The following is a 27363-nucleotide window of genomic DNA, read 5'->3' on the forward strand; positions in this document are numbered from 1 at the left end:
CACAAAGCCATGCTGACTATCCTTCTTCAAATCTCATAAATCCTGTCCCTAAGAATCCTCTCCAATAGTTTGCCCCCCTGATGCAAGACTCACTGGTCTATAATTCCCATGATTATCCCCATCATTTCTTGAACAACAGAACAACATTTGCCATCCGCCAATCCTCTAGTACCACTCCTGTGGCCAGAGAGAAGGCAAAGACCACCACTACGCCCCAGCATCTCTTTCTTCCCGTAGTAACCTGGGGTATATCCCATCCGGCTCCTGGGACTTATCTATCCTAATGTTTTTTTTAGGAGCTCCAACACTACCCCTTTCTTAACCTTGACATACTCCAGCACATTAGCCTGTTCTACACTGACCTCACATTTGTCAAAGTCCCTCTCCCTGGTGAACATTGAAGCAAAGTATTCATTAAGGACCTCCCCTACCTCCTCTTGCCTCCAGGCACATGTTTCCCCCTTTATCCCTGAGCGGTCCTACCCTCACTCTAGTCATCCTCCTGTTCTTCACATAAGTGTAGAACGCCTTGGGGTTTTCCTTAATCCTACTCGCCAAGGCCTTCTCATGTCCCCTTCTAGCTCTCCTAAGTCCCTTCTTAAGCTCCTTCCTGGCTACCTTATAATTCTCAAGAGCCCTGTCTGATTTTTGTTTCCTAAACCTTAAATATGCTTCTTTCTTACTCTTGACTAAATGCTCCGCCTCTCGTCAACCATGGTTCCTTCACCCTACCATCCTTTCTTACCACCTGTCTCAGTGGGACAAACCTATCCAGAACCCCATGCAAGTGGTCCCTAAACAACCTCCATATTTCTGCTGTGCATTTCCCTGAGAACATCTGTTCCCCATTTACACTCCCAAGCTCTTGCCTAATACCATTGTAATTAGCCCTCCCCTAATTAAAAACTTTCCCATATCATCTGCTCCCATCCTTGTCCATGGCTTTAGGGTTGGGTCAGGGAGTTGTGGTCACCATCTCTGAAATGCTTGCCCACTGAGAGGTCTGTCACCTGACTAGTTTCATTGCCTCATACTAGATCCAGTATGGCCTCTCCTCTAGTCAGCCTGTCCACATACTGTGTCAGGAATCCTCCCTGTACACACCTAACAAATTCTGCCCCACCTAAACTTTTTGCACCAAGGAGGTGCCAATCAATATTAGGGAAGTTGAAGTCACCCATGACAACAACCCTATTATTTTTACACCTTTCCCGAATCTGCCTACTTATTTGTTCCTCAGTGTCCCAGTGGTTATTGGGGAATGGAAAATAACTGATGCCAGAAATAAACAACATGAAAACAGTATGTTACTTTTAGGGTTCATATATTAAGGATATAAGAGTGAAACAGTGCAAATGAAGTAATGTAAACCATTGATGAAAGGTCCTCATCTTTGAAATGTTAACTCTTCTATCCACAAATGCTGCCTGATCCATTGAGTATTTCCAGGTTTTTCTGTTTTTATACAGACCACTGGTGTTGACATTGTCTTTTCTGATGGTGCATCCACTCATGAACAAAGTCATACAGTGTTATGCCAGGGATGAAAGATCACAATTGTAAGGAGAATGCAAGATGCTGCAATTAATTCCAAAGGAACAGAGCAGATTAAGACATTTATACAGTTTATTAAAATTTGAAAAGTGTGGAGAAATGAATCAGAACAATCTATTTCCCCTGGAAAATTACTTGTAAGGCATTACTAACTAAATTTACTCAAAAGTAAAAATGAGGTTTGGATAAACTTAAAGACAAGAGTGCTGCTAGAGCAATGAATGTTCTTCTTAACCCACTGCATCCTTTTTGGAGAAAATTAGATAAATATATGAAACAAAGAAAGATGCAAGACAGTGGGATTAGTTTGGGATTCCTGTAGTGAAGAGTTGGCACAGGCAAGACAGATCAAATACTTTCTCCATGTGCTGTAAACATCCATGATCCAAAATACAAACTCTATTCCACTTAAAGCTACCTGGAAGGCTGTTCAATTTACAGAATTAAGCTTCATTTAATTTGTTTATTATTTTCCCCATAAACTTACCCTCCTTTCATTGGAAGGTGACTGTGTCTGGATAAGTTCCATGTTCTTACATGCTAGTAATCGGTTCCGGACCTTGTAAACACAACGGTATATTTCTGCAAGTGCTTTACTAGGTTGATATCTAAAATAAGTTTGAAAATAAAAAAGATTACTGAAAATGTCGATAAACAGAAAGTTCTATTGGGAACAAACCTTAGGTAATTTATTTCAGAATCAGATTTATTATCACTGACATACATCGTGAAAGTAGGACAACATTCTGTTCCAGCCTGATCCGCCATTGGTATTCGCAAGGCTGCTATCTGGTATTGGAGCAGGTATAACTTCTCTAAAATGATTGGGGAAAAAAAAAGCAAGAATAAGCCTGGCCTACTTTCAGTCCAGCTGGAACGTTTCATGGTTGATGAGGAAGCAGTATATATGGAATATGTCAGTTGCTGCTAAAACTGTTGGTAAACAGGAAACTATCATGAGCTAATTGTTTTAATAAAGACAGTAAAAGTGTTACTGTCAAATATATCCTACAACATCCAACATGAGCACTGTGGGAGGAGGTATGAAAAAAAATTATGCACAATGTTGCAACTCTGAAAATTAAAACATAGAATCTTGGATGGCAAGAATGTAGAGTTATCTGAAAAATTTGAGGCAGTGCCACCATTTAGAGTTGCTCAAAAAATCAATTTGAACATCCAGAAATAATCAGCAGAGTCTCCCCTTTCATGACAACTATAAAGTAAAGCAAGCAACATTAGTTCCATTTGATCTCCTTGATCACTATGCTCACTACTTGTATCCCACTGTACAATTCTGCCCACCTCAGATAGCAAAAGTCAGTGGCCGTCAACCTTTTGTATCTCCCGGCCCTTTGCTGATTACCTATTCTCTCTATTCATCCACCCTTCCAAGTTGGTTTATTTCATACATTACAAAGCTAAAGTTATTGTAGTTGATACTGCTACATGGAAGGCAGGAGTTACAGCTGAAAAGACTTAAGGTACAGCCTCCTAGCCAAAGGTTTTTGTATGAAACCATACCAAAGTGGCTTTTCTTTACTGGAATGGAAACAAGTCATCCTTAATCGAAAGAGACCACCTGGATGGGAGACGGAGGAAGTGAGGCACAGGAAAAAGGGGAGGGGCAGAGAGAGGGACATACACATTGGCAGAGAGGGATACACACTGTTCCAATTATTCTTCACCCTTTAACAGTTTAACCTGTCTAATGCACTTGGTCTCCACGGTGTGCAATTAAGAAGCAAACGTTTTGTAGATAATGTGATCTAAAACCCTCTCACCCAACTGACCATGTGTCTCAAACAGCTCATTAAATTTGGTACATCTGTATTAGTGCTGGCACCATCAGTTGACAAGATGACTCTCAAAAAAAAGGATAATCCCTCCAAATTTACTCTAGTACCAATTGAAAATAACTTTTCATTTACCTGCTCTCCCCACACACTTGATTTAGTAAACCAGTGTGCTTTAAAAGAGTTGCAAGAACAAATCTTGAAGCTGTATCCAACAAGGTCTCATTGCCAAGAACAGCACTATCCCAATCTGGAAAATATATTTAACATTAATAAATCTATTGATAAGACATCAGGATAAATTTATTAACATTTATATTTAAATCATTTATTTTCTTTTAAAAAGTGTTACCATTCCTACTAATAGAATGGAATACCTTCCATTTATTGCAAATACAATTAAGATCCAGACGACTAATGCATTCCTGCTGTGTCCAAGCACATCATGACTTCAATGTCAGAAGATGCACCCCACTTCCACCAATCAATCTCTACCCATAAAAGAATGAGAATTTTTGCCAAAAGGTCGTGAACCCTTAGTAGAGGAAGAAAATCACCATGCGTGAGAGTGTGCGAGAGCGGGAGAGACTGTAAATGGGGGAGCAAAAAGGAGCAGACAAGAGAAAGTGACAGAGGTTAATAAATACATATAAACTAACTCACTGTACCATTCAACATGCACCTTCTATTTGCTATTGCTGTATTTCATACACCGTGCCACTCTTCCCCTAGCTTTGCAAGATGGATGGATTCATTTCCAAACATAATTAATTGTCAGAAAAAACTTCAGCCTGCATGGTATTTTCCTATAATGGGGCAAATGTCATTTCCCAGTCATTTACTGTGGCCTCCCACTAATCTTCAGGGCAGAATTCTGGCCCAGTTGACCTCTCAGTATTACATGTAATTTAATGATACAGATGCGCTCTACAATATTAAGACATTACTGAAATCTACAATTGAAAATGATGATAATAGCAATAAATTTCAATTCATCACTGTGCTATAATGACATCCCTAGTCTTTAACAATGAAACCAGACAGTAATTTGTATATGCAGAGTCTACTCATCCTTGTGATAAAAGTTCCAGACATTTGTAGTATGTATCACCACTACAGCAGATTAACTAGTAACTGAGAACTTAAAAAAAGAGCAAGTAGGAAGGAATAGCAAAGTGATAAGTAGGACAAGCATACAAGCTATACTAAGCAGGGGAGAAAGAAAAAGCAAATAAAGAAGTCTGGGCAGTCAGGGTGAAGCAGACGACTGGGGTGAAACAGTGAGCACAGAAGAGCACAACGATGGGAAGGAGGGAGCAAAGAATGGATGCAGTAAGGGCATATTTCTGACAGTAGTGGTAAGACAGCAAAGCTGAGAGAGAGAATAGTGAATTGGGGGATTAAATGTGCTCCTGTATGTTCTAGTTGCACACCATTTTACTAGCACCCTTACTTGATCTTCGTGTTAACAACTCTGATTTCTCTTGAATTATCAAATTCATTAATAAATTGGATTCCACATCATGGTTGCCATTTCCCCAGAATTGAAAGCAAGTAATCAAGCTTGAGATTTGACCTTTGGATGTCATTAGACATCTCTACCTCCTCAAGTTAGCGTCACAGAAATCTTTTATTTAGAATACTCCAGTACACTTTCCATTGCAGCTGTTGTACCAAGTTCATCCTGGTCGAGAATACACTTCATGATTGCAATCAAACTAATTCATTCTTCCGTGCTGTATGACTCTCTCGAGCACCTTGACCTCTCCAAAGCACATTGTGGGATAGTTCACCATATTCCCCACCAGCACCTCGCCCTGAGAATGCCTCAACTGGTTCTGCTTTTCCTATCCATTAAAAGCAAACTCAGCAGCCTGAGAAAGTCCGAGGTCTGACCCTTGCCCCATTCCTCGTTTACATACCCACATCTGCTTCCAGCTTGTACCTGCACACTGATAAAACAAAAAAAAGAATTCCAGTAATGCTCTCAGCCTGTAAAGGAATAAATAATCTACTTTCGAACCATAAAACCGAAATGAGATAGAACTTCCCTCAGCTGAACACACGTCAAACTAAGCTGGTCAGTGGAAACTCCAAGGCCTTGATACTGAGACAATTTCACTGGCCAAATATTTACTGTTGAACAGGAATTTAGAATCCACCATTTTCATCTTAAACCAAATGTCAAACCTCATGTTCTATCCACTACCTTGGCCATCTACCATCTCGCTGCATTATCACCACTATCATTACCCTTAACCGCATTGGGTACCTCCAGGCAGGATTGCCCAGTGCATTTCTTGATGGCCTCCCAAGCCTTTCTTGCCAACTTCAGAAATTGTAACTCAATGAAAATGCTGACACCTACTTCAATTACTTGTACCCTGTTTGACAAGGAATCAATGGATAGAGCTTCCAATTATCTCAGCCTTGCTCTCATGGAATTCCAACTCTAGACCTCTCTATCACCATTACCCATCTCTTTGCCCAACCACTTCTCTACGCATATTTAAAATATTTAATGTTGTTTTAAATCCTGTTTTTGGTCATCCTTTTGTGTGAATATTTTGTTAAGAGAAAGTTACCATTGAGCAGATTATTATTTCTCAAAGCATGTGTATTGGATGCAAATACACATTTCATAATTAGACAGACATATGTACCGTTCTAAACCAGTCCACATACCTTTGCTAACAGCATAGTCCTGCATTTTGAGCCACAGAGCGTTGACAGGTTCTTTGGTAGAGCCCAAAGCCAGGTCAACAAGCATAACATTCTCTGCTCCAAGGCTATATTCAAAAGGTTTCTGTTCTTCATTTCCAGACAGTTCAACTTCCAGCAGAGAGCTCATGCATTTATCTGTATCACAAACAACTTTCTTTTACCAGATGTACATTGATAAGGTAGACTTTCATATGTGCATTTAAAATCCTTCCAAAAATAATAGAAATAATGTGTACAAATGGAACATAATCCATTCTAAGAAAAGAACTTTGGTATCAAGACAAACTGGCGCCTTGATACTTTGATATTACTAAAATTACTTCACCTACATCAGACTTGGTGATAATATGGACAAATCCCATTGCTGGTAATAATTCTCATTATAAAATCCTTTGGAATCATGTGTGCTGACCCTTCCAACTAGAACAATACATGGATTACAAGAACTAAACAGTCTGGACCCCTTTTGCACATAATGCATCTATTTCACTGCAACACTAATTTCTACATTAAATCACACTTACATTTAAACAGTTTTTTTTTAAATCATTGAAATGTGTGCATTCTGCTGATATGAAGTTTTTAATCTTGGATAATCACACTCAATAACTAGCTACAGCCACCCACCTTTCTCTCAGAATTTCACAATTCAGGTGATGTTACATTTAACAATCTCAGAAAAATACATCGACTTCATCCATTACCCATATCCTCCCAACAGCATAATTATATTTTTTCTAATATGACCCCTCTTCCCTTCTAGCAACTTGACACTTCATTCTTTTCGTGATGATATTGAATTTAACCCTTCCTGTTCCTGATTCCACAAACAACCAAGAATTTTTTTTCTGATTACTTTATCTAAACCTCTCAATTTTAAATATCTCTGCTACACTTAAGCCCCTTTGTTTTGAATAAAAATCAACCGTAATCATATTGTAATTAAAGCTGAACATCCCTGGCATTAAGTTCCTGGCCATGTGTACAGTAACAGCAAAGTTGGATCTTCTTGGTGTGATGTTGCTTTACCTAAAAATTGATTCAGATTTGATTAAACCACCATTAGAAGAGATGATTCATTTTACTTTGTCAGTCAGTTAAATTAAAACCAAGAGTTTCAGAATCTGCAGTGGAACAATTAAATCTTAAACCAATGCTCTCAATAGAAAGAAAAACTTTGCAGGGTTGATTGGGTAAACCTTTAACTGTAAAACTTGCAGGTTAGTTTTCTTTGCTCCAGTTGGAAATTTTATCATACTATATACATCAACTGGAAGCACATCTAAAGTTGTAAGACAGACTCTGTGACCTTACGTTTTACATTTTCCGTCAAGAAGCATTCCCACTTTAATTCTGCCAACAGTGATTTTGGTAGCATCATTCAAACTTGGTTTGACATCCAAGGTTTAGAGGCAGTAATGTATCTGCCAATTTTGTTGCTGTTTTGAAAAAGTATTAGTTCATCTCTCTGAGAAATGCATCACTCTGCCCAAGAACAATATAATTTTCCTTAAACATCACCTCGGTGGGTTAACCAAAGGATTCCAGGGGTTCCAATTAAAGGATAGATCACATGAATTATCATTCTACTACTTGGAATTTAGAAGGAGGAACGATCAAGGTTTCAAGGTATGAAGAGGAACAGATAGTTTCGCTCTATTTACCTATTCTTGCAGTTGAAGAGTCCAAGATTAGGAGGCTCAGTGTAAAAATAAGTGCCAGGCCTTTCAGAAGCTAGGAAACTAGGCATGCACAAACAGCAGTAGAAATTGAAATTTTATTCTGTAAATAGCAATCTATACGTCAAATGTTAATTTTAAATATCAGACCAATTTGTTTTCATTAACCATAGGGATACGGGGTAAAAAGTGAAGTATATGGAGTTAGGTGACAGATCAGCCATCTCAATGAACAGGTTAGAGGAAACTAAATGGCCTCCTGCTGTACGCTGTTCAGTCTGGTTGCTTCATTATGGGAAGGATGTGGAAGCTTTAGAGAGGGTGCAGAGGAGATTTACCAGGATGCTGCCTGGATTGGAGAACATGTCTTACGAGGAAAGGTTGAGTGAGCTAGGGCTTTTCACTTTGGAGCGACAGAGGATGAGAGGTGAGTTGATAGAGGTGTACAAGATTACGAGAGGCATAGATAGAGTTGACAGCCAGCACCCTTTTCCCAGGGTGGCAATGGGCAATGCCAGAGGACATCATTTAAGGTGAGTGGGGGAAAGTTTTAGGGGAGATGTCAGAGGTAGGATTTTTCTTATTTATTTCATATTATTTATTTATTTTTTTAAAACAGAGTGGTGGGTGCCTGGAAAGCACCACCAGGGGTGATGGTAGAGGCTGATACAATAGGGACACTTAAAAGACTCTTAGATAGGCACATGGATGCAAGGAAAATGGAGGGTATGGGCTGTGTAGGAGGGAAGGGTTAGATTGATCGTGGAGTAGGTTTATAGAGGTCGGCACAACATCATGGGCTGAAGGGCCTTGACTGTGCTGTACTGTTCTATGTTCGTAACACTCTCACTTGAGGAAAGTACAAAAGAGAATGAACGAGTGCACGTCCGTAATCTAAAAATATTGAATCTCATTTTAATTGATTTAAGTTGTGAAACCAAGATACCCAAGGACGACTGAGCAGAAGATTCATCTCTCTCTCAAAAGATTATTGAATATGATTAATACTGACTAACTGCCACTGTTGCCTCTGAACCCTTAACATTAATGAGGCATCAAGGATTCAGAGGAAAGTTGCCGTAACAGATAAGCTACGAATAGTGGTTTTGCGAGACTCCTCTACAATTGCATATAATATTATGCAAAGCAGTAGAATATATGGTACAGCACTGGCACCATTGTATGGCAAAACCTGGTGCTAAAATTATTTTTATATTGGAGTCTGCAAGCTGGCACTACAGAGGAGCACAATAAGCAGGTTTGACACCACTAAAATAGCTTCTTCTGGAAAGGGAAGAAAATTACATTTCATTATACTTCTGAGCTGAATCACTGAATGTGCAGAGCGTATGGAAATTAGTTTTACCTAGCTGGGAGTGATCCATTTCCAATCCATTGCTGAAGAGAGGTGTTTTTAACCAGTGAGCTGTGTCTTGCTCCTCTGGCGAAGTTGGGGGACCCTGCAACATTCCACCAAGACATCGGCCCACAAGTAGCGCAACTGTTCTCTCCAGATCCACAAGCCAGACCCAAGATTGGGCAGGGTGTGGAATAGCCAAATCCTCAGGGTCAACACATTCAGGAGTACCTAACAGCAAGTCCAAAAATGGAATAGTTAATAATACTATACAGGATATGATTACAGATTTGGTTTAATTTTTCATTCTCAGGAGTTATGATCTCATGCAAATACTTATTACAAAGAGCTACTGAATAACACATTCAGTTATTCTCCAACGATACAAAAATCAGAAAGTTACAAGATTATAGATGACCCAAGGGCAAGCACTTTTCTTACCATGCAGTGGCCATTGCAGCTCCTGTTCTTCTAAAAGGCTGCAGCTGGTAAAAGTCGGTTTAAACGATCCAAAGATGGCAGTAAATCCAGTAGGTGACTTAACAAAGGCCGTGCCACAGAGACAGGCAGTAACAGGAGAGAATTAATGATCTGACAGAGCATGCTCCCAGCTGCTGATCCATACAGGACTCCTGCAAGGAAAATTCTGTGTAGGTATTTGAAGATTTATTGACATATATAGTAGTGCAAAGAGCTAGATTCCAATATCAAACTTCGGTCTTAAAACAGTAACCGGAGCCACATTCAGACAATAAAACGGAATATGATATCTTCAATTGTTGGAAAACCAACTTTGCGTTTCCTATATCCAAGTTAAATCTCATGAGTTTATCACCTTTTGAAACTGATTTTTCTGGTCGAGCGATCATGGAGGCCCAGATTTAGTACGTGTACAAAGAGGAAGGGAGTTGGCACAGCAGCAACAGTCACTGATAGAAGGAATCTAAATCCATTAGAAGAAAATCACTCACATTCACAGTCCAGATGGTACATCACCAACTTCAAACATACCTTATCATCAAAGAGGGTATAATTACAGTTATAGCAATCCACATTACAACCTACTGCAGATAAACTTCTATTGACAAAGATGTGCTGCCAACAGAAGTTAGGTCACTATATTCCTTAACTTATATTGGCACTTTCCAGTCCCTGCAGATAACATCTACAATATTAGTTAGTTTCTATTTGCTGTCTGTAAGGAGTTTGTACGTTTCTCCCCGTGTCTGCATGGGTTTCTTCCAGGTGCTCCGGTTTCCTCCCACATTCCAAAGACGTACAGGTTAGGAAGTTGTGGGCATGCTATTTGGCGCCAGGAGCGTGGCGACACTTGCGGGCTGCCCCCAGAACAGTCTACCGCAAAAGATGCATTCACTGTGTGCTTCAATGTACATGTGACTAATAAGAAATCTTATCTTATCTTAATGTACTCTTATCCTACCATACAGCTACTGATATCAAAAAACTAATAGAACAGAAAAACACCTGGTCAGCATTCATGGGCCACAGTTTACATGTTTCAGTTCTGCATTAAAAAAATACCACTTTAATCAGATTAAATTTTCATTACTACAGTGCCAACTTTCTTTTCAATCTGAAACTAAACATAATATGGTCAGAGGAAGAGCAAGAGTTCAACCACCTGGTGATTGAACTTTTTTCACTTCCTTCTCAAACTGAGTCGTCCAAAAACTACTAATTACTTCAAAATGGATACTCCAACACAGTAAACTCATTCCTCCAGCACAATCCGGTTGAAATGGGACTTGCACTACTTTCAATGCCACCTATAAATGTTAACTTAGTTGAAATATTCTTCTACTAACAAGCTATGAATCATTTTTTGATGGAACTTACAGACAAGTAATGTCATATTTACTTATTCCAAGAGCATAGAAGACCATTTAAATATCTATAGTACAACTCCAATGATCCATTATCTGACTATTTTGGAAATCCAGATGTTTCAGCATCTGGCTAATCGGGTGATGTTTGCCATGCTCCCTTGCCATTCATCGGGTTCACTGGAAATTTATTATAATACTGCTTAAAATCTTAGAAAAGGGTGTTAATAGAAATTATATCCAATGGTCTGGAAATCTGCCAGTGCAGCACCAAAGTCTCAAATCTGCTGGATTATGAAGTTTTATTGAAATTTGCTGATTACTAAACTGTATTACTATTTAAATCAATTGAATTCATGAAGTCATTTTTTAAAGAAATGTGGTTAATGAGAATATTAAATGGCATACTATTAATACATCAAACAAAAAGGAGGGCTTTATTCTTGGAAATATTTAGAGATCAAGTCAAAGCAAACAAGTCATTCCTACCTTGAAGCTTGTCCCTGACACTTCCATTCCAGGAGCTTTCTTTCAGCAGTGTTGCAGAACGGGAGTAAATTTCAGTTGCATGAGGCAGCAAGAGCTGAAGGTGTTTGTGCAGTAATGCTACACTGCTGGAGCTCTAAAAAAAAGTGCAGGCATTTATGTTTAACTAAGAAATTAAATCTCAAATATACATTTCTGAGTAAGCTCTGTGTATAATCCACATTTACCTCATTGACACTGTTTGTGTGGCAATATGCTAGAAGCTGCTTCTGCAAAGAGCACAACAGCTCATGCAAGTGAGCTGGTTGGCTGTTTTCAGCTGATGAAGTTCCCAATAGTTGCTTGTCACTATTTTTTTCAAGTTCTCCAAAAGCCTGATCCTATATGGAGTGAACACAGAACAATAGTGATCATATTTAACATAATAAATGCAGCTAATTAATGGAGACTTTTAAACAGGAAACAAAGAACAATGGGACATTTCCTCTTTAAAAGTTTCCCCTTCCTCTAAATGTAGGGCTTTCTCGGGACTAGTACCCTCTCTGGATCTTTTCATTCCCAATTGCTGACACAACATTGGCTGCCCCATTCCCCTCGCCCACTCCAACATTACCCCCTCCGAACTTGCAGCACTCCCCTCACTTCAGACCAACCCTGAGCTTATCATCAAACCCAGAGACAAGGGGTGTACCGTTGTGGTCTGGCACATAGTCCCATTGTTGCTGCCTGCTCTTGCCCCACTAAACTCATTTCTTCCAACCCAGACTCTGTCCCCTCTCCCATTGTCCAGTCACTTACATCCAGGGTACCTCTCATGTCCTCTACCACTTCAATATCTTCCAATTCCCTGGTCTCAACCAGCTCATCTTTACCATGGACGGTATGTCTCTATACACCTCTATCCACCATCAGCAAGGTCATACGGTTGTATTTTCCTTTCTAGAATACAGACCCAACCAGTTCCCTCCACCTAGCAGGTCAAAGCGGTAGTCACGGGCATTTGCATGGGCCCTAGCTACACCCGTCTTTTTGTCGGCTACACGGAACAGTCTTCTTGTTAAAAATCTATTCCAGCACTATCCCCAAAGTGGGAAGAATAACATCTCAAATTCCACTTGGTTAGTCTACGACTTCTCCCTTGGTTCACCTTTTCTATCCCTTCCTTGCCTCCCTCACCTGGTTCCATCTGCCCATCATCCCCTTCCATCTGGTTCCATCTATCCCACCCCCCTTCGTACCGCTATATTTTTTCTTCTTCCCTCTCATCCATGGTGCAGGGTCTCAACCCAAAATGTCGATTTACACCTTCTACCTCCACACATGCTGCGTGACCTGCATTCTACTTTGTTTCCCACCACTTAATAAGACTTCTTTAATATACTACTTTTCCACCCTATCCCCATATCCCTTGATTCTCAGTGCCCAAATATACCTATCACTCCAAGCTTTGAATATACTTATTGACCGAGCATCCACATTCCTTCCTCAGACAATGAAGACACAAATCTATACAACCAAAGCAATTTCCTTACTGTTGTACTCCAAGCACTTGCAATAAAAGACGAGCCAACTATTTGCCTTCCTAATTGCTCGCAGAATCATCAAATCATGAACTGTGACGTTGTAACTCCTCTAGACACAAAAATTTATTAGTCACTCACTTTTAAAAACATCTAACGTTTTATGACTTGGTGAAGGGACTGGGTGTAACATGTTTAAAGTTGCTAATGTTGTGTTAATCTTGTCACATTTCTCCACATTAAATATCATCTGTCCTTCTTGTTTATTCTCTACGCCCGTCTACATTCCTCAGGAGCTTCGCGTTTTACTCCATCTTCCTTCCTACCAAGCTTTGCATCAGCAGCAACTTTGAACACGTTACACTCAGTCCCCTCAGCAAGTCATTTATACAGATTGTAAATAGTCAAGGACCAAGCTTCTATCTTTGCAGCATCCATAGCTTCCAGAAATGACCTGCTTATATCTGCAATCCTGTTTTCTTCCCTTAAATAAACCTTCAGTTTATGCCAATTTAACGACCTCAATCCACAAAGCTTAACCTTGGAAAACACTTTTTGCATGGAATCTTACTGAAAGTCTCTTGAAAATGCAAATGTACCACATCCATAGATTTCCCCTTTATCCACCTGGCTAGTTACCTCCTCAAAAATCTTATAGCTTTGTCATAAACAAAACTATGTCGAGTCCAACTAATTTTATCATGATTTTTTTAACTTCCTTGCTACCACGTCTAAAATAATAGATTCTTTGTAATTATCCTTGTCCTACAACTGATATCAGACCAACAGGCCATGAGTTCTCTGTCCATATATTCTTCAACTCGACAAAATTTTCTAACCCAAGTTTCCATGATGCTTGATGGATAATAAATAATTTTCTTCATGCTTCTTCTGCGTTATACATGATGGAAAATCAATATACACTTGCACACAATCTTTGAGAAAATAGAAAGAGTACTGCATACTTCACATACATCTGTATGTTACATCGTGTCAAGAAATACAAGGATTCAGGTCTCTAGCCATCACCATACGCAAGGGCTATGCTAGATTGCAAATAGGAATAATTACAGGTGCAATACTCCTTTAAGATATTTGACAACATATCACATTCACCATGAGTTTCCCTTCACAAGGAATTTGGAAAAAAAAACTTCTGAACATCAGTTAGGCAAAACATTTAGGGTAAACTTATTGAAGATATCGTAGCGACTCACCGCACCGGCATCGAACTGGCTCCCGACGTCGTGAACATCGTCGGAGGCCCCAATCCAAGACGGCACGGGGCCCTCTTTCTTCCCCATCGTCAGGCTAGGAAAGCCCATGTGCGGGAAGATCAGGTGACCCGTGCGTGATGTCAGTACAGAAACTGTAGCACGGGAAGTTTTCGGATATTAAAGGCGCACCGTGCCCCCTGTTGTTCATTCAACTTCTGATTTCAAACCAGCGACTCTGTGTCTTCATTTCATAGTGTGTAGCTAGCCGCTACATTGGTGACCCCAACGGGCCTAAACGTTTTTGGACCCACGACGTCTGCACAACAAGAGGTACAGGCAGTAGCCCTTAAACTGCCCACCTTCTGGACCTCAGGCCTCGTGTCTGGTTCGACCAGGCTGAGGCCCAGTTCCAGATTTGCCAGATCACCAGGGACGACACCAAGTACTACTACGTGGTGAGCGCCTTCAATCAAGACACCGCAGCCCAGGTTGAGGACTTCATTCAGGCGCCCCTGGAGAAGTTCAAGACCCTCCTTCTCAAGACTTTCGGCCTTTCCTGACACGAACGGGCCTCCCGCCTCTTCCACCTCGATGGCTTGGGTGACAGACCCCCCTCCACACTCATGAATGAGATGTTGGCCATGGCAGACGGCCACAAACCCTGCCTGATGTTTGAGCGGACCTTCCTGAAGCAGTTACCTGACGACATCCACCTGCTCCTGGCGGATGCCAAGTTCCGCGACCCCCCACAAGGTGGCTGCCCGGGCGGATGTCCTTTGGCGGGCGAGAAAGGAGAGCAGGGCGTCCGTCGAACGCGTCGCCACGCCACATACCCAGCGGCCCAGCAGGCCAGACCCGGCAATCGAACGCACCCCACCTGCCACCAGGTCTGAAACACTGACCGACCAATGGCGTTTCTACCACCAGCAGTGGGGTGCTGACGCCCACAGATGCCGGCCACCGTGCAGGTTTCCAGGAAATGCCAGAGCTAGCCACCGCTGATGGCTACGGCAGCTGGCCACACGGATAGCCTCTTGCATGTGTGGGACAGGCGTTCCGGACATCATTTCCTAGTGGACACCAGAGCCGAAGTCAGCGTCATGCCTCCCAACAGCCATGAGACTCGCAACTGCACACCAGGACCTGCCCTCAGAGCCGCCAACGGTGGTGCCATTCGGACCTTTGGCAGCCATTTGGTGCATCTCCAGTTCGGCACCTGCAACTTTACTTGGAAGTTCATCCTGGCCGCTGTCGCGCAACCGCTCCTCAGGGCAGACTTCCTTCGCGCCAACAGTCTGCTGGTTGACCTGCAGGGTAAGCGTTTGGTACATGCCAGGGCCTTCCAAACATTCTCGTTGGGTGAGGAGGCTACACCTCGACTCCGTCACCACGTCGACCAACGAGTTCGCCAGGGTCCTGGCAGAGTTCCCGTCCGTACTAACGCCCCAGTTCTCCACCACCTTGCCCAAGCACGGCGTCCAGCATCACATCCCCACCCAGGGCCCTCCCCTCCATGCCCACACCCGGCGGCTACCCCCAGACAAGCTCCGCCTCGTGAAAGAGGAATTCAAAAAAACGGAGGAGTTGGGGATCATCTGCAGGTCGGACAGCCCATGGGCCTCTCCGCTACACATGGTCCCCAAGGCAGCCAGAGGCTGGTGACCCTGTGGCGATTACCGATGCCTGAACGACATTACTACCCTGGACCGGTACCCCGTGCCACATATTCAGGACTTCGTTGCCAACCTGCACGGGCGGTCCATTTTTTCCAAGGTCGACCTCGTCCAGGGGTATCACCAGATCCCGGTGCATCTGGACGACATTCCAAAGGCGGCACTGATCACACCTTTTGGCCTCTTTGAATTCGTCCAGATGCCCCTTGGCCTCAAGAATGCTGCTCAGTCCTTCCAACGACTGATGGATGCGGTCGGGCGCGACCTTGACTTCGTCTTCACATACCTCGACGACATCGTGGTCGCAAGCAGCAGTCGCCAGAAACATTTCACACACCTCCGCCAACTCTTTTCTCGCCTGAAGGATTTCGGCCTGACCATCAACCCAGCCAAATGCCAGTTCGGGCTTGAGTCAATCGATTTCCTGGGCCATCGGATCTACAAAACATGGCGCCACTCCCCTGCCTGCAAAGGACGACACCATCCGCCATTTCACCAGACCCACCTCCATCAAGGGCCTGCAGGAATTCCTCGGTATGGTAAACTTTTATCACCGGTTCATACCATCCGCAGCCCCCATCATGCGCCCGTTGATCGCTCGCCTGTCGGGCGGGAGCAAGGACATTGTTTGGTTGGAAGAGGCTCACACCGCGTTCATCAAAACTAAGCAGGCCTTGGCGGACGTGGTCATATTGGTGCATCCTCGTACAGACGTCCCGACTGCCCTCACGGTCGATGCCTCCAGCACAGCAGTCGGAGACGTTCTAGAGCAGCTTATCAAAGGGCGTTGGCAACCGCTGGCGTTCTTCAGCAGGCACCTTCGACCGCGAGCTGTTGGCGTTGTACCTGGCCATCAGACCCTTCCGATACTTCTTGGAGGGCAGGCTGTTTACAGCTTTCATCGACCACAAGCCGTTGACCTTTGCTTTCAACAAGGTCTCAGATCCCTGGTCAACACGGCAGCAGTGGCACTTGTTGTACATCTCAGAGTTCACCACTGACAACTGCCATCTGTCTGGGAAAGAGAACGTGGTCGCGGATGCACTGTCACGACCCACCATCCAAGTTTTGTCCTGGGGGTGGATTTCGGTGCCTCAGTAGAGGCACAGCGAACGGACATGGAGATGCCCAGCTATCGCACCGCAGTCTCGGGCCTGCAACTGCAAGACCTACTGGTAGGCCCCGGTGAGCGCACCCTGCTCTGCGATATCTCCACAGGTAGACCCCGCCCCATCGTCCCAGCTCCCTGGCGCCGATGGGTGTCTGATTCCATTCACAGCCTCGCACACCCCTCCATCTGGACTCCTGTCCGGATGGTGTCCGAGAAGTTCGTCTGGCATGGCCTGCGTAAACAGATTTCCAAATAGGCCCGGTCCTGCACACATTGCCAAACTTCAAAAGTACAGCAGCATGTCAAGGCCCCCCTGCAGGATTTTCAACCTACCCGCCGGAGGTTTGACCCTATCCATGTCGACCTGGTCGGCCCCCTCCCAGTCTGCCGAGGAGCACGGTACCTCCTCACGATTGTTGACCGTTTTACCCGCTGGCCTGAAGCCATTCCCCTCGCAGACGCCTCCACCCAGTCCTGCGCACGGGCCCTTTTGTCAACTTGGGTGGCCCGTTTCGGTTGTCCCGGCACATATCACCTCAGACAGGGGAGCTCAATTCACCTCCAGCCTGTTGGTCTGCCGTCACCGACTTGTGGGGTTCCCAGATCCACCTCACCACCGCCTATCACCCGCAATCCAATGGGCTGGTGGAGAGGTTCCATCGACACCTGAAGTCGGCACTCATGGCCCGCCTTAAAGGGCCCAACTGGGTAGACAAACTCCCCTGGGTCCCGCTGGGGATACGCACCGCGCCAAAAGAGGACCTGCATGCCTCGTCTGCGGAGATGGTCTATGGAATGCCCTTAAGTCGTCCTGGGTGAGTTCCTACCAGCCCCTCAGGGGCCAGAGGAACAACCTGCCGTGGCGCTCAACCGGCTGCGTGAGTGACTTGGAAACCTGGCCCCGATACCCAGCTCGCGACACGGACAGGCCCCGATCCGTATGCCGACTTCCCTCCAAGACTGTAAGTTTGTCTTCGTCAGGAGGGGTGCGCACTGAACACCACTGCAGTGGCCGTACGAAGGGCCATTCTGGGTTGTCAGGAACAATGGGTCTATGTTCGTGCTGGACATTGGGGGGGGGGGGGCGGGGGCGGCGTGAGGAGGTTTTTACAATTGACCGGCTGAAGCCGGCTCACTTAGACTTGGACCAACCCATAGTGGTCCAGCAAGTGCAACGCAGGGGCAGGCCACCCAAGTCATAGTTTATTTAATTCTGGTTTTCGCGACGGTGTCGCCAGTTCTGGGGGTGTTATGTAGCGATTCACCGCACCAGCACCAAACCGACTCCCGACATCGCGAACGTCGGAGGCCCCAATCCAAGATGGTGCGGGGCCCTCCTTCTTCCCCATCGTCGGGCTAGGAAAGCCCGCTCGCGGGAAGGTCAGGTGACCAGCGCGTGACGTCAGCACGGGAAGTTTTCGGATATTAAAGGCTCACTGCGCCTGTCGTTCATTCAACTTCTGATTTCAAACTAGCGATTCTGTGTCTTCATTTCGTAGTGTGTAGCTAGCCACTATAATATATTTAGTATAAAGAAATATTTTTCTGTCCAAAAAAACATAAGCTAACAAATTAGAATTAAATTTAATTGATGTATTAGTAAATAGGAAGTTGCTTACAGTGTAGAATCCCAAATTCCTTAGCAACGTTTTCATCAAGATTTCTGCCAGATGAGTATCAGGATGACTAGCCTGGGAGTTGAATGAGGAATCAGGGAAGCTGCTGTAATTTGGTCCTGTAGAGGCTTCAACATCAGGAGGAGAGCTGTAACCCAGTAAAGAAGCCACGTGGGTGTGGTCCTGTAGGCTGGTGAGAATAATATCCAGCTGCATCCTCTAGAAAAAAAAGTACTATTAATATTAATCAAGATACCATGGGCATACATTTGAACACCAGTGTGCAAAAAGCAACAAGCATTTATCTGTAATATATATTTTTTCTGTTATAGCCAGTTGCTAGGCAGATTAAATTTAACAGCATTCTAAATTACAGCTATGCTGCCAACTGAAAAACTCCACCCCTTCCCTCCACCTTTTTTTTGATGGGCATTTCCCCTCTATCTTTCAGTCTAGATAAAGGGTCTTGACCCAAAACATCGACTGTCCATTTCCCTTCATAGATGCTGCCTGACCCGCGGAGTTCCTCCAGCATCTTGTGTGTTGCACGAATAACTCTGTTGATTTGTTATTTGCAAATAATAGTGGCAGAATAATGGAGTTATTCTAAATTCAAGAAAATAAGTTAAAAACATATTGGAAGACTTGTTGCACAAGGCCTTAAATGAATTTCATGATTTCATTCAAAGATATTCAAAGTATTGTCCCTATGCAGTACTTCAAGTATCTGACACAAGAACAGCTGGATGTTTACAGAAATAATGAATTCAACTGCTGGTTGCTTAACAAAGTGTCTATTTTCACTTTCTTCTCTTGGTGAAATTACAAAGTGTTGGCCCTGATCAAGAACCTATTCCCTCCTCCCTCTCTCACACACAGTAAAACCGGCCACAATCCCTATGACCCCACGATCTGCCCAACACGTATACAATGCCCTCATTCCAGTATCCCATTCCCCAAAAGTCACACAAGCTGCCCAGATCCATCTATCACTGTAGCTTTTCCAGTCTTCCAAAATGCAAGGCTCCAATCCCCCTCTCCCCTAGCACAGGGCCAAATGAGCTTCTGGCTACTGATCCGCACCTTCATCTCCCTACTTCCTCCCGAGCCCAGCCGTAGACAGCAGCTGCTGAAACTGTGCAATGCCTGATCAGTTATACACAAGGCCTTGGGTCATGGGTGAAAATGAAGTTTTCAGTGACAGCCAATGACCAGACCCTGTTGTGCTGCTGCTATATTCTTTCCAGCACATCCCTTTCAGGGAAGCAGGAAGAATGGAATAATTTTCTTCAGTAAAGTTCGACGACAGTGTTGACAATCCTTTCAACATCAGTGTCTGTACTTTTGAGTGGATATGTACTTTTTGCTTTAAACCACACAGGTTACAAAATATGCTAGAAGCAAACAAAATGAATGAAAGTAAAACAATTGAAGATCCATGCATAGCACAAAAATGATCTTACTTGTCCCTTTGTTAAGCTTTCCCAACGATCAGGACCTTGTGGAAGCAGTGAATGCAGCAGCTCCATTCTTTCTCGCAGTGGTGGAAGTAACATTGTAGCACCCACAGACAGCGTCTCTATCACAGCCTAAAACAGCAGAACAAGACCATTTATTTTCTAGCCTTGCACACACAGTTCTAGACAATAACAACATCTTTTACACTCACAAAAGCATCAACGTTTTTGAAAACACAAGTTACCATTATGCTGAAAATTAATTTTGAAACTGCCTTGTGTCCTAATTACTGGAAGCACGTAGCTGATTCACTGTTATTCCTCTGATCTAGAAAGTATTGATGACAGCATGGCTGTTTATCATTCACACAAACTATACTTCCTGATTATATTTACTGTAGGCAAGCCAAATATAGTGAACTCTGAGTTTTAGTCACTCAAAGACAAAATTAATGGGGTTAAAAATGTGTTTTCTTCTCTGGAGCAAAATGCTACATTCTGATGCATATTGTTTACTAGATGATTACTCACTCCATTAAACCAAGCTGTTCAGGTACATGGTGGTAATGTATAGAGCAAGTTGTGCCACTACCCTGTGTTATATATACACAACTGTTGGATGCCAAGAATTATAGAACTCAAGAACTGAGAAAACATCTTCTGTCAGTGGCAACACAGGTAGACAGAGTGAAGGTGGTATGTGGCATGCTTGACTTCATCGGCCGAGGCATTTAGTATAGGAGTTGGGATGTCACGTTACAGGTGTACAAATTGTTGGTGAGACTGCACTTGGAGTATTGTGTTCAGTTCTGGTCATGATACTTTAGCAAGGATGCAATTAAGCTAGAGGGAGTACAGAAAAGATTCACAGGAATGTTGTGTGGATTGGAGGTATACACCCTCAGCATTATCCTGAAATGTCTAAATTACATGCTCGGTGACTTGAAACCACAGGCTTATGTCCCAAGTTGCATCAACTGTGGTTCAGTGGTGGCACCTCTGCATTTTTTTTTTAAACATGGGGTATCAGATGAACTTGATGAGGATAATGCAATTGAGGTGGTGTATGTGGACTTCCAGATGGCTTCCAAAAGTCTTTCAAAAGGCTTTTGATAAAAATGCCACATAATAGACTTTTCAGCAAAGTTGACGCACGTGACACAAGAAGTGACATTAATGGTCTGGATACAATGTTGGCCGAGTAAGAGACAGAAGGCCATGGTGAATGGGCATCTCTCGGAATGAAGCAAGGCGAATAGTGGCTTCCCCGTGGATTGGTATTAAGTCCATTTTTTTTAAAAATCTAAATTAATGACTAAAATTTGTGTGTGCAAGCCACAATTTCTAAATTTGCAGATGACACAAAACTTGGCAGTATTGTGAACTGCAAAGATTATAATGATAAATTGCTTCAGGATAGTGGAATGAGTAGATACAGAGCAGATGAAGCTTAATGTGGAGAAATGTGAGGTGATACATTTGACAAAAGAATGAGAAGCATGATAGAACAAAGGATACTGCTTTAAAAAGAGGTGCGGGAGCAGAAGGACCTGTGTGCACAAATCATTGAAAGTGGCTTGGCCAGTTGAGAAAGCAGTTAATAAGGCATACACTATCCTGGGCTTTATCAGTAGAGGCATAAAGTATAAAAGCAGGGAAGATATGTTGAACCTTTACAAAGCTCTGCCTCAACTGGAGTATCATGCTCAATTCTGGTTGCCCCATAATGATGAGAAGGCGTAAAAGGTGGTCCAGAAAAGATATACAAGAATGATTCCTGGAATGAGGAGCTACAATTTACAAGGATGGATTAAAGGTGCTAGGACTGTTTTCTTTGAAGGAAGGAAGGCTGAAGGGAGATTTTATAGGTATATAAAATGAAGGGTCTGGATCAAATTGATGGTGGCAGGCTGTTCCTTTTGGTGTAGGGGTTGAGGACTAGAGGATACATATAAAATAAAGGAGAAGAGAATTAAGAGTGACATGTGGAAGATTTTTTTTAATGTAGTATGTGGTTGGAAATGGAATGCACTGCCACATATGGTGGACACGGGTTCCATTGTGGCCTTTAAGATAGAATGGCATAAATATGTAGCAAGGTAAAATTTGCAAAGCTACAGAGAAAGGGCCAATGGACTAACGGCAAGGGTAACAAGCATAGGGAACCTTGGTTTTCAAGGGATATTGGTGAGCTGGTTAAGAAAAAGAGAGAGGTGTATAGCAGGTATAGGCAACTAGGAACAGATAAGGTACTTGAAGAGTATAGGAAATGTAAGAAAGTACTAAAAAAGGAAATCAGGAAGGCAAAAAGAAGACATGAGGCTGCTTTGGCAGATAATGTGAAGGTAAACCCAAAGGGTTTCTACAGGTATATTAAGAGCAAAAGGATAGTAAGAGACAGAATTGGTCCCCTAGAAGATCAGAGTGGTCGTATATGTGTGGAGCCTCAGGAGATGCGGGAGGTCTTAAACAGCTTTTTTGCATCAGTATTTACTCAGGAAACTGGCATCGTGGATATGGAAGGGAAACAAGCACTAGTGTCATGGAACATATAGAGATTAAAAAGGAGGAGGTACTTGATGCTTTACAGTGAATAAAGGTAGATAAATCCCCAGGGCCTGACAAGATATTTCCTCGGACCTTGAGAGAGACTAGTGTAGAAATTGCAGGGGCCCTGGCAGATATATTTAAAATGTCCTTAGCCACGGGTGCGGTGCCAGAGGACTGGAGGATAGCTCATGTTGTTCCATTGTTTAAGAAAGGCTCGAAGAGTAAACCAGGTAATTACAGGTCAGTGAGCCCGACATCAGTAGTGGGTAAATTATTGTAAGGTGTTCTGATAGGACATATAAGTATTTGGACAGCCAAGGGTTGATTAAGGATAGTCAGCATGGTTTTGTGCGTCGTAGATCATGTTTAACGAATCTTGTGGAGTTTTTTGAGGAGGTCACTAAGAAAGTAGATGAAGGTAAGGCTGTGGATGTTGTCTACATGGACTTTAGTAAGGCCTTTGACAAGCTCCCACATGGGAGATTAGTTCAGAAGGTTCAGTCAATGGGTATCCATGGAAAGGTTGTAAACTGGATTCAAAATTGGCTGAGTGGGAGAAGACAGAGAGTGGTTGTGGATGGTTGTTTCTCAGATTGGAGGCCTGTGACTAGTGGTGTGCCTCAGGGATCTACGTTAGTGCCATTGTTGTTTGTTGTATATATCAATGATCTAGACGATAATGTGGTAAATTGGATTAGTAAGTTTGCGGATGACACTAAGATTGGAGGTGTAGTGGACAGTGAGGAAGGCTTTCAAAGCTTGCAGAGGGATCTGGACCAAATGGAAAAATGGTCCAGAAAATGGCAGATGGAATTTAATGCAGACAAGTGTGAGGTGTTGCATTTTGGAAGGACAAATCAAGGGAGGACATACACAGTAAATGGTAGGGCACTGAGGAGTGCAGAGGAACAAAGGGATCTGGGAGTTCAGAAACATAATTCCTTGAAAGTAGAATCACAGGTAGACAGGGTTGTTAAAAAGGCTTTTGGCATCCTGGCATTTATAAATCAAAGTATTGAGTATAGGAGTTGGAATGTTTTGGTGAGGTTGTATAAGTCATTGGTGAGACCAAATTTAGAATATTGTGTGCAGTTCTGGTCCCCCAACTACAGGAAGGATGTCAGTAAGATTGAAAGAGTGCAGAGGAGATTTACAAGAATGTTGCCGGGTCTTCAGGAGTTGAGTTATAAGGAAAGATTGAGCATGTTAGGACTTTATTCCTTGGAGCAGAGAAGAATGAGGGGAGCTATGATAGAGGTTTGTAAAATGATGAGGGGCATAGACAGGGTTAATGCAAGTAGGCTCTTTCCACCTAGATTAGGAGAGATAAGTACGAGAGGACATGGCTTTAGGGTGAAAGGGGAAAGGTTTAGGGGGAACATTAGAGGGAACTTCTTCACTCAATGAGTGGTGGGAGTGTGGAACAGGCTGCCATCTGATGTCGTAAATGCGGGCTCGCTCTTAACTTTTAAGAGTAAATTGGATAGATATATGGACGAGAGAGGTCTGGAGGGGTATGGGCTGGGGGCAGGTAAATGGGACTAGCAGAATAATGTTTCAGCACAGACTAGAAGGGCCAAATGGCCTGTTTTCTGTGCTGTAGTTTTCTATGGTTCTATGGATGGAATGAGAGAGGAACTGAAAGAACCAGCATGGATATGGTGGGGCAAATGGTCTCCTTCCATGCTATAACCATTCTACGATTCTATGTGCGAGTCAGAAGATTATGGGGTCATGTCGCAATCCAGAAACTCAAGCCAAATAATTGAGGCTGCAATGTTCAAGGCAAAATAAAGGAAGTGCGGCACCATCAGAAGTGTTATCTTTTAGATGAGACGATCTGACTGGACGTAAAAGATTTTACACCTTGAGTTTTGAAACAGAACAGGAAAATTTCCCCACTGGCCTGCATATTTATCCCCTTGATCAATGTCACTAAAATAATCACACTACTGTTAGAAAGAACTGTTGTGTTTCCTGCTTTACAGACAGTGATGATACTTCATTGGTTGTACAGCAGGAGGCACATTGGCTGCCAGTTTCTCATCACCCTGCCACAGGTTAGGTTTTAAATGCTTTAAAATGTTAATATTGGGCACATCACGGTCCCAACTACCTTTTGAGAAGTTAAAAAAAAATCACCCCAATGGGAAAAATCAAGAAAAGGGTCACATTATAAAAAGTCAAAAAAGCAATTGGTTCAAAAAATATTAGTGACTGGTCCAAAAGTTACTAAAAATGGAAACAAATGTCCAATAGTAATTTCATCTGTCTATTTTAAAATATATAAACTTATTGAAATTCCTTTTCCAGTTTCCTACTCACAATCCACATGAAGAAAATGCAGTATCTGAGTATCTTCAGTCAGACACACACTCAGTTTCTGACACCAGAACAGTCACTTTAAGTACATTATCCTTGGTCCCAAATTCAAAACTATTTCAACAGTACATGTATTTAAGTGAATTAAATCCATCAAGCAATAACAAATTTAAGCAAGAAAGAATGGCTATAATAACTTGCCTCTTGAATTTCATCTGGCACAGAGGAGTCCATTAGTCTGAATAACAGGTTACGCAGTGGTCTGGCCTGACTGCCAAGGATACTGGTCGCTACACCACCAGCTAGCGCCAGTGCCAGATGGTTGGACAGCAGTTTGAGACATAATTTAAGAAAATTATGATGCTCCCTAAAAAATTAATAATAAATTTGATTTAAACTAATTCCAGATGCAGACATTTAATGAACATAAAAACAGAGTTCTTACACAGAAAATACCAATTAGAATTTGCTTTGCACATAATCCACTGGCTGTGAAAAATGGACTGATTGTTTTAGAAAACCTTCCAATTGCTCCCAAAATAATTTGTGCAGTTACTGACATTAAAAAACCCTAGTATATTTGGAAATAATTTCAAAAAGAGAAATGCCTTTGAGGGTACAATGATACTATAAGCCTATGGTTATTTATTGCCTTCATTTGAATTGGCTTTAATCTATTTAAATATTGGAAGCTTAATATGTCCATTAAAGTAGCAAATAGCAAAACTTTGTGTGGATGTATGAATATTTGCACATTAACATCATGCACTCTGTTCAATACCTAGTATCTCCCATGCCAGCATATGAAAGAAAAAGAATGTGCCACAACTTCAGTGAATTTTCTCCATCTGCCAACATTTTTAGGTTAGTTATGCTGGCATATGGAAGAAAAAGAATGTGCCACAATTTCAATGAACGTTCTCCAACTGCCAACATTTTTTGGTTAATTAAAAGGTCTTGTTAATAGGTTCTGTATATGTCTCTGTACTTGATGTCCAATCCTATTACGTTTAAGACTAAATAAATACAAGGTGCACTTCTCAAAGACATAATGATGTGCAAAGGTGTATTTGTTTTACCGCACATCAATAAAGGCAAGGTTGTTAAGCTTCATATAGGTAAAAATTCATTCCCAGTCAATAGTGTTACACTTGCAATAAAGTCACATCAGTACATTGTACACTAACCCAAAATTCATTCATATTCTGCTATAAAACACGTTTAGTTACTGACTGACTAGGAATGAATGACTAGGCAATGATGTTCATGGTACAATACAGTTAACATTCTGCTTAGAACATTAACATGCTTTTCTCACAGAAATTATGAATGTATCCAAGAATCAGGAACCCAACATCCAACCTCCCATAAACATCTCACAGCACCAATAATCTGACCATGAATTCTAACCCACCAGACATGACATCTAATCATACCTGGATGACGGGAAAGGAAGAGGTGGAACTTCACTGTTGATGCCATCACAGTACCATTCGAGAAATGATCGTAAGTGAGAGAAAGTGCTTTCTTCTAAATCTACGCAGTAAGGTCTGTGCCATGCTACCACTTGCCTGTCATAACAAAATTAATGCAGCGCTGAAAATCAGTCAAAACAATAACTTAAAGAACTATTGAAAATTAAAAAAATCCATTCTAACCTGTCCCTGGGCAATGCTGTCCAAGCTAGGCTATGAGAAGTCCCAGCAGAGATCTGCTGACATGCTACGCCATCCAAGGCAATCACTTTTTTGGGTTTGGTGATTGGACCAGTAGAGTTTCCCTGACCACACTGTCCCATAGAATTATTTCCCCAAGCATAAACCTCGTTATCTGGAAATAAAATGAGAAAGCACAACTTAATGAAAAACTAAATTACATTAACATTAAAATATCTCATTATTCACAAATAAAAAAATGCCATAAATCTGGCCAATTCAATGATGCAAAAGAAAAATGAATAAAGTTGTATTCATGTAATACATTTCATAGTTGCAAGATTAGGAGGTGGTCATTTGAAACTGAGGTATGTAGGAAATTCTTCTCAAGGGGTGGTGAATCTTTAGAATTCACAACCCCAGAGTGTAATGTCATACTATGACAATATTTAAATAATTAATAATACCACTTTATTCCAGCAATTTAAAATGTAACTTTCCTCCCAACAGTCATAAAATGCTCATTCTGAGTTTGGGGATCTTCTGTTAGGTCTCTGGTGCACAACTATGAACAAATTGCCCATTGTTGTGGGGGAGAACTCCAGTAACCTCCTGGTCCTCTCGACTCAGCTGAGAAGGGCAGGCACGGTAGTGTAGTGGTTAGCATAATGCTATTACAGTGCCAGAGACCTGGGTTCAATTCCGGCCACTGTCTGTAAGGAGTTAGTACGTTCTCCCTGTGACTGCGTGGGTTTCCTCTGGGTGCGCTGGTTTCCTCCCACATTCCAAAGACGTATGGGTT

At 42.5% G+C, this 27363-nt stretch overlaps 1 protein-coding gene across 19 annotated transcripts in view; it reads right to left on the reverse strand.

Moving 5' to 3' along the window:
• Positions 1 to 27363, reverse strand: part of herc1 (HECT and RLD domain containing E3 ubiquitin protein ligase family member 1) — a 278704-nt gene that overhangs the window by 184284 nt on the left and 67057 nt on the right. For 7 of the 19 annotated variants that reach the window (XM_052042323.1, XM_052042341.1, XM_052042339.1 and 4 more), the window contains exons 10-16: positions 26565 to 26736; positions 26343 to 26477; positions 25108 to 25273; positions 20041 to 20166; positions 18581 to 18796; positions 11668 to 11820; positions 11444 to 11576 (exon numbers count right to left, since the gene is read on the reverse strand). The exons of 4 other annotated variants lie outside the window; for them this stretch is intronic. In XM_052042323.1, the coding sequence (XP_051898283.1) occupies positions 11444 to 11576; positions 11668 to 11820; positions 18581 to 18796; positions 20041 to 20166; positions 25108 to 25273; positions 26343 to 26477; positions 26565 to 26736 (1101 nt within the window). The remainder of the gene's footprint in view (positions 1 to 11443; positions 11577 to 11667; positions 11821 to 18580; positions 18797 to 20040; positions 20167 to 25107; positions 25274 to 26342; positions 26478 to 26564; positions 26737 to 27363) is intronic. 8 more of the 19 variants (XM_052042337.1, XM_052042324.1, XM_052042340.1 and 5 more) reach the window with 6 other exon arrangements.

This window comes from Pristis pectinata, chromosome 32 (genome assembly GCF_009764475.1).
Source record: "Pristis pectinata isolate sPriPec2 chromosome 32, sPriPec2.1.pri, whole genome shotgun sequence".
In the NCBI taxonomy this organism is placed as follows: Eukaryota; Metazoa; Chordata; class Chondrichthyes; order Rhinopristiformes; family Pristidae; genus Pristis; species Pristis pectinata.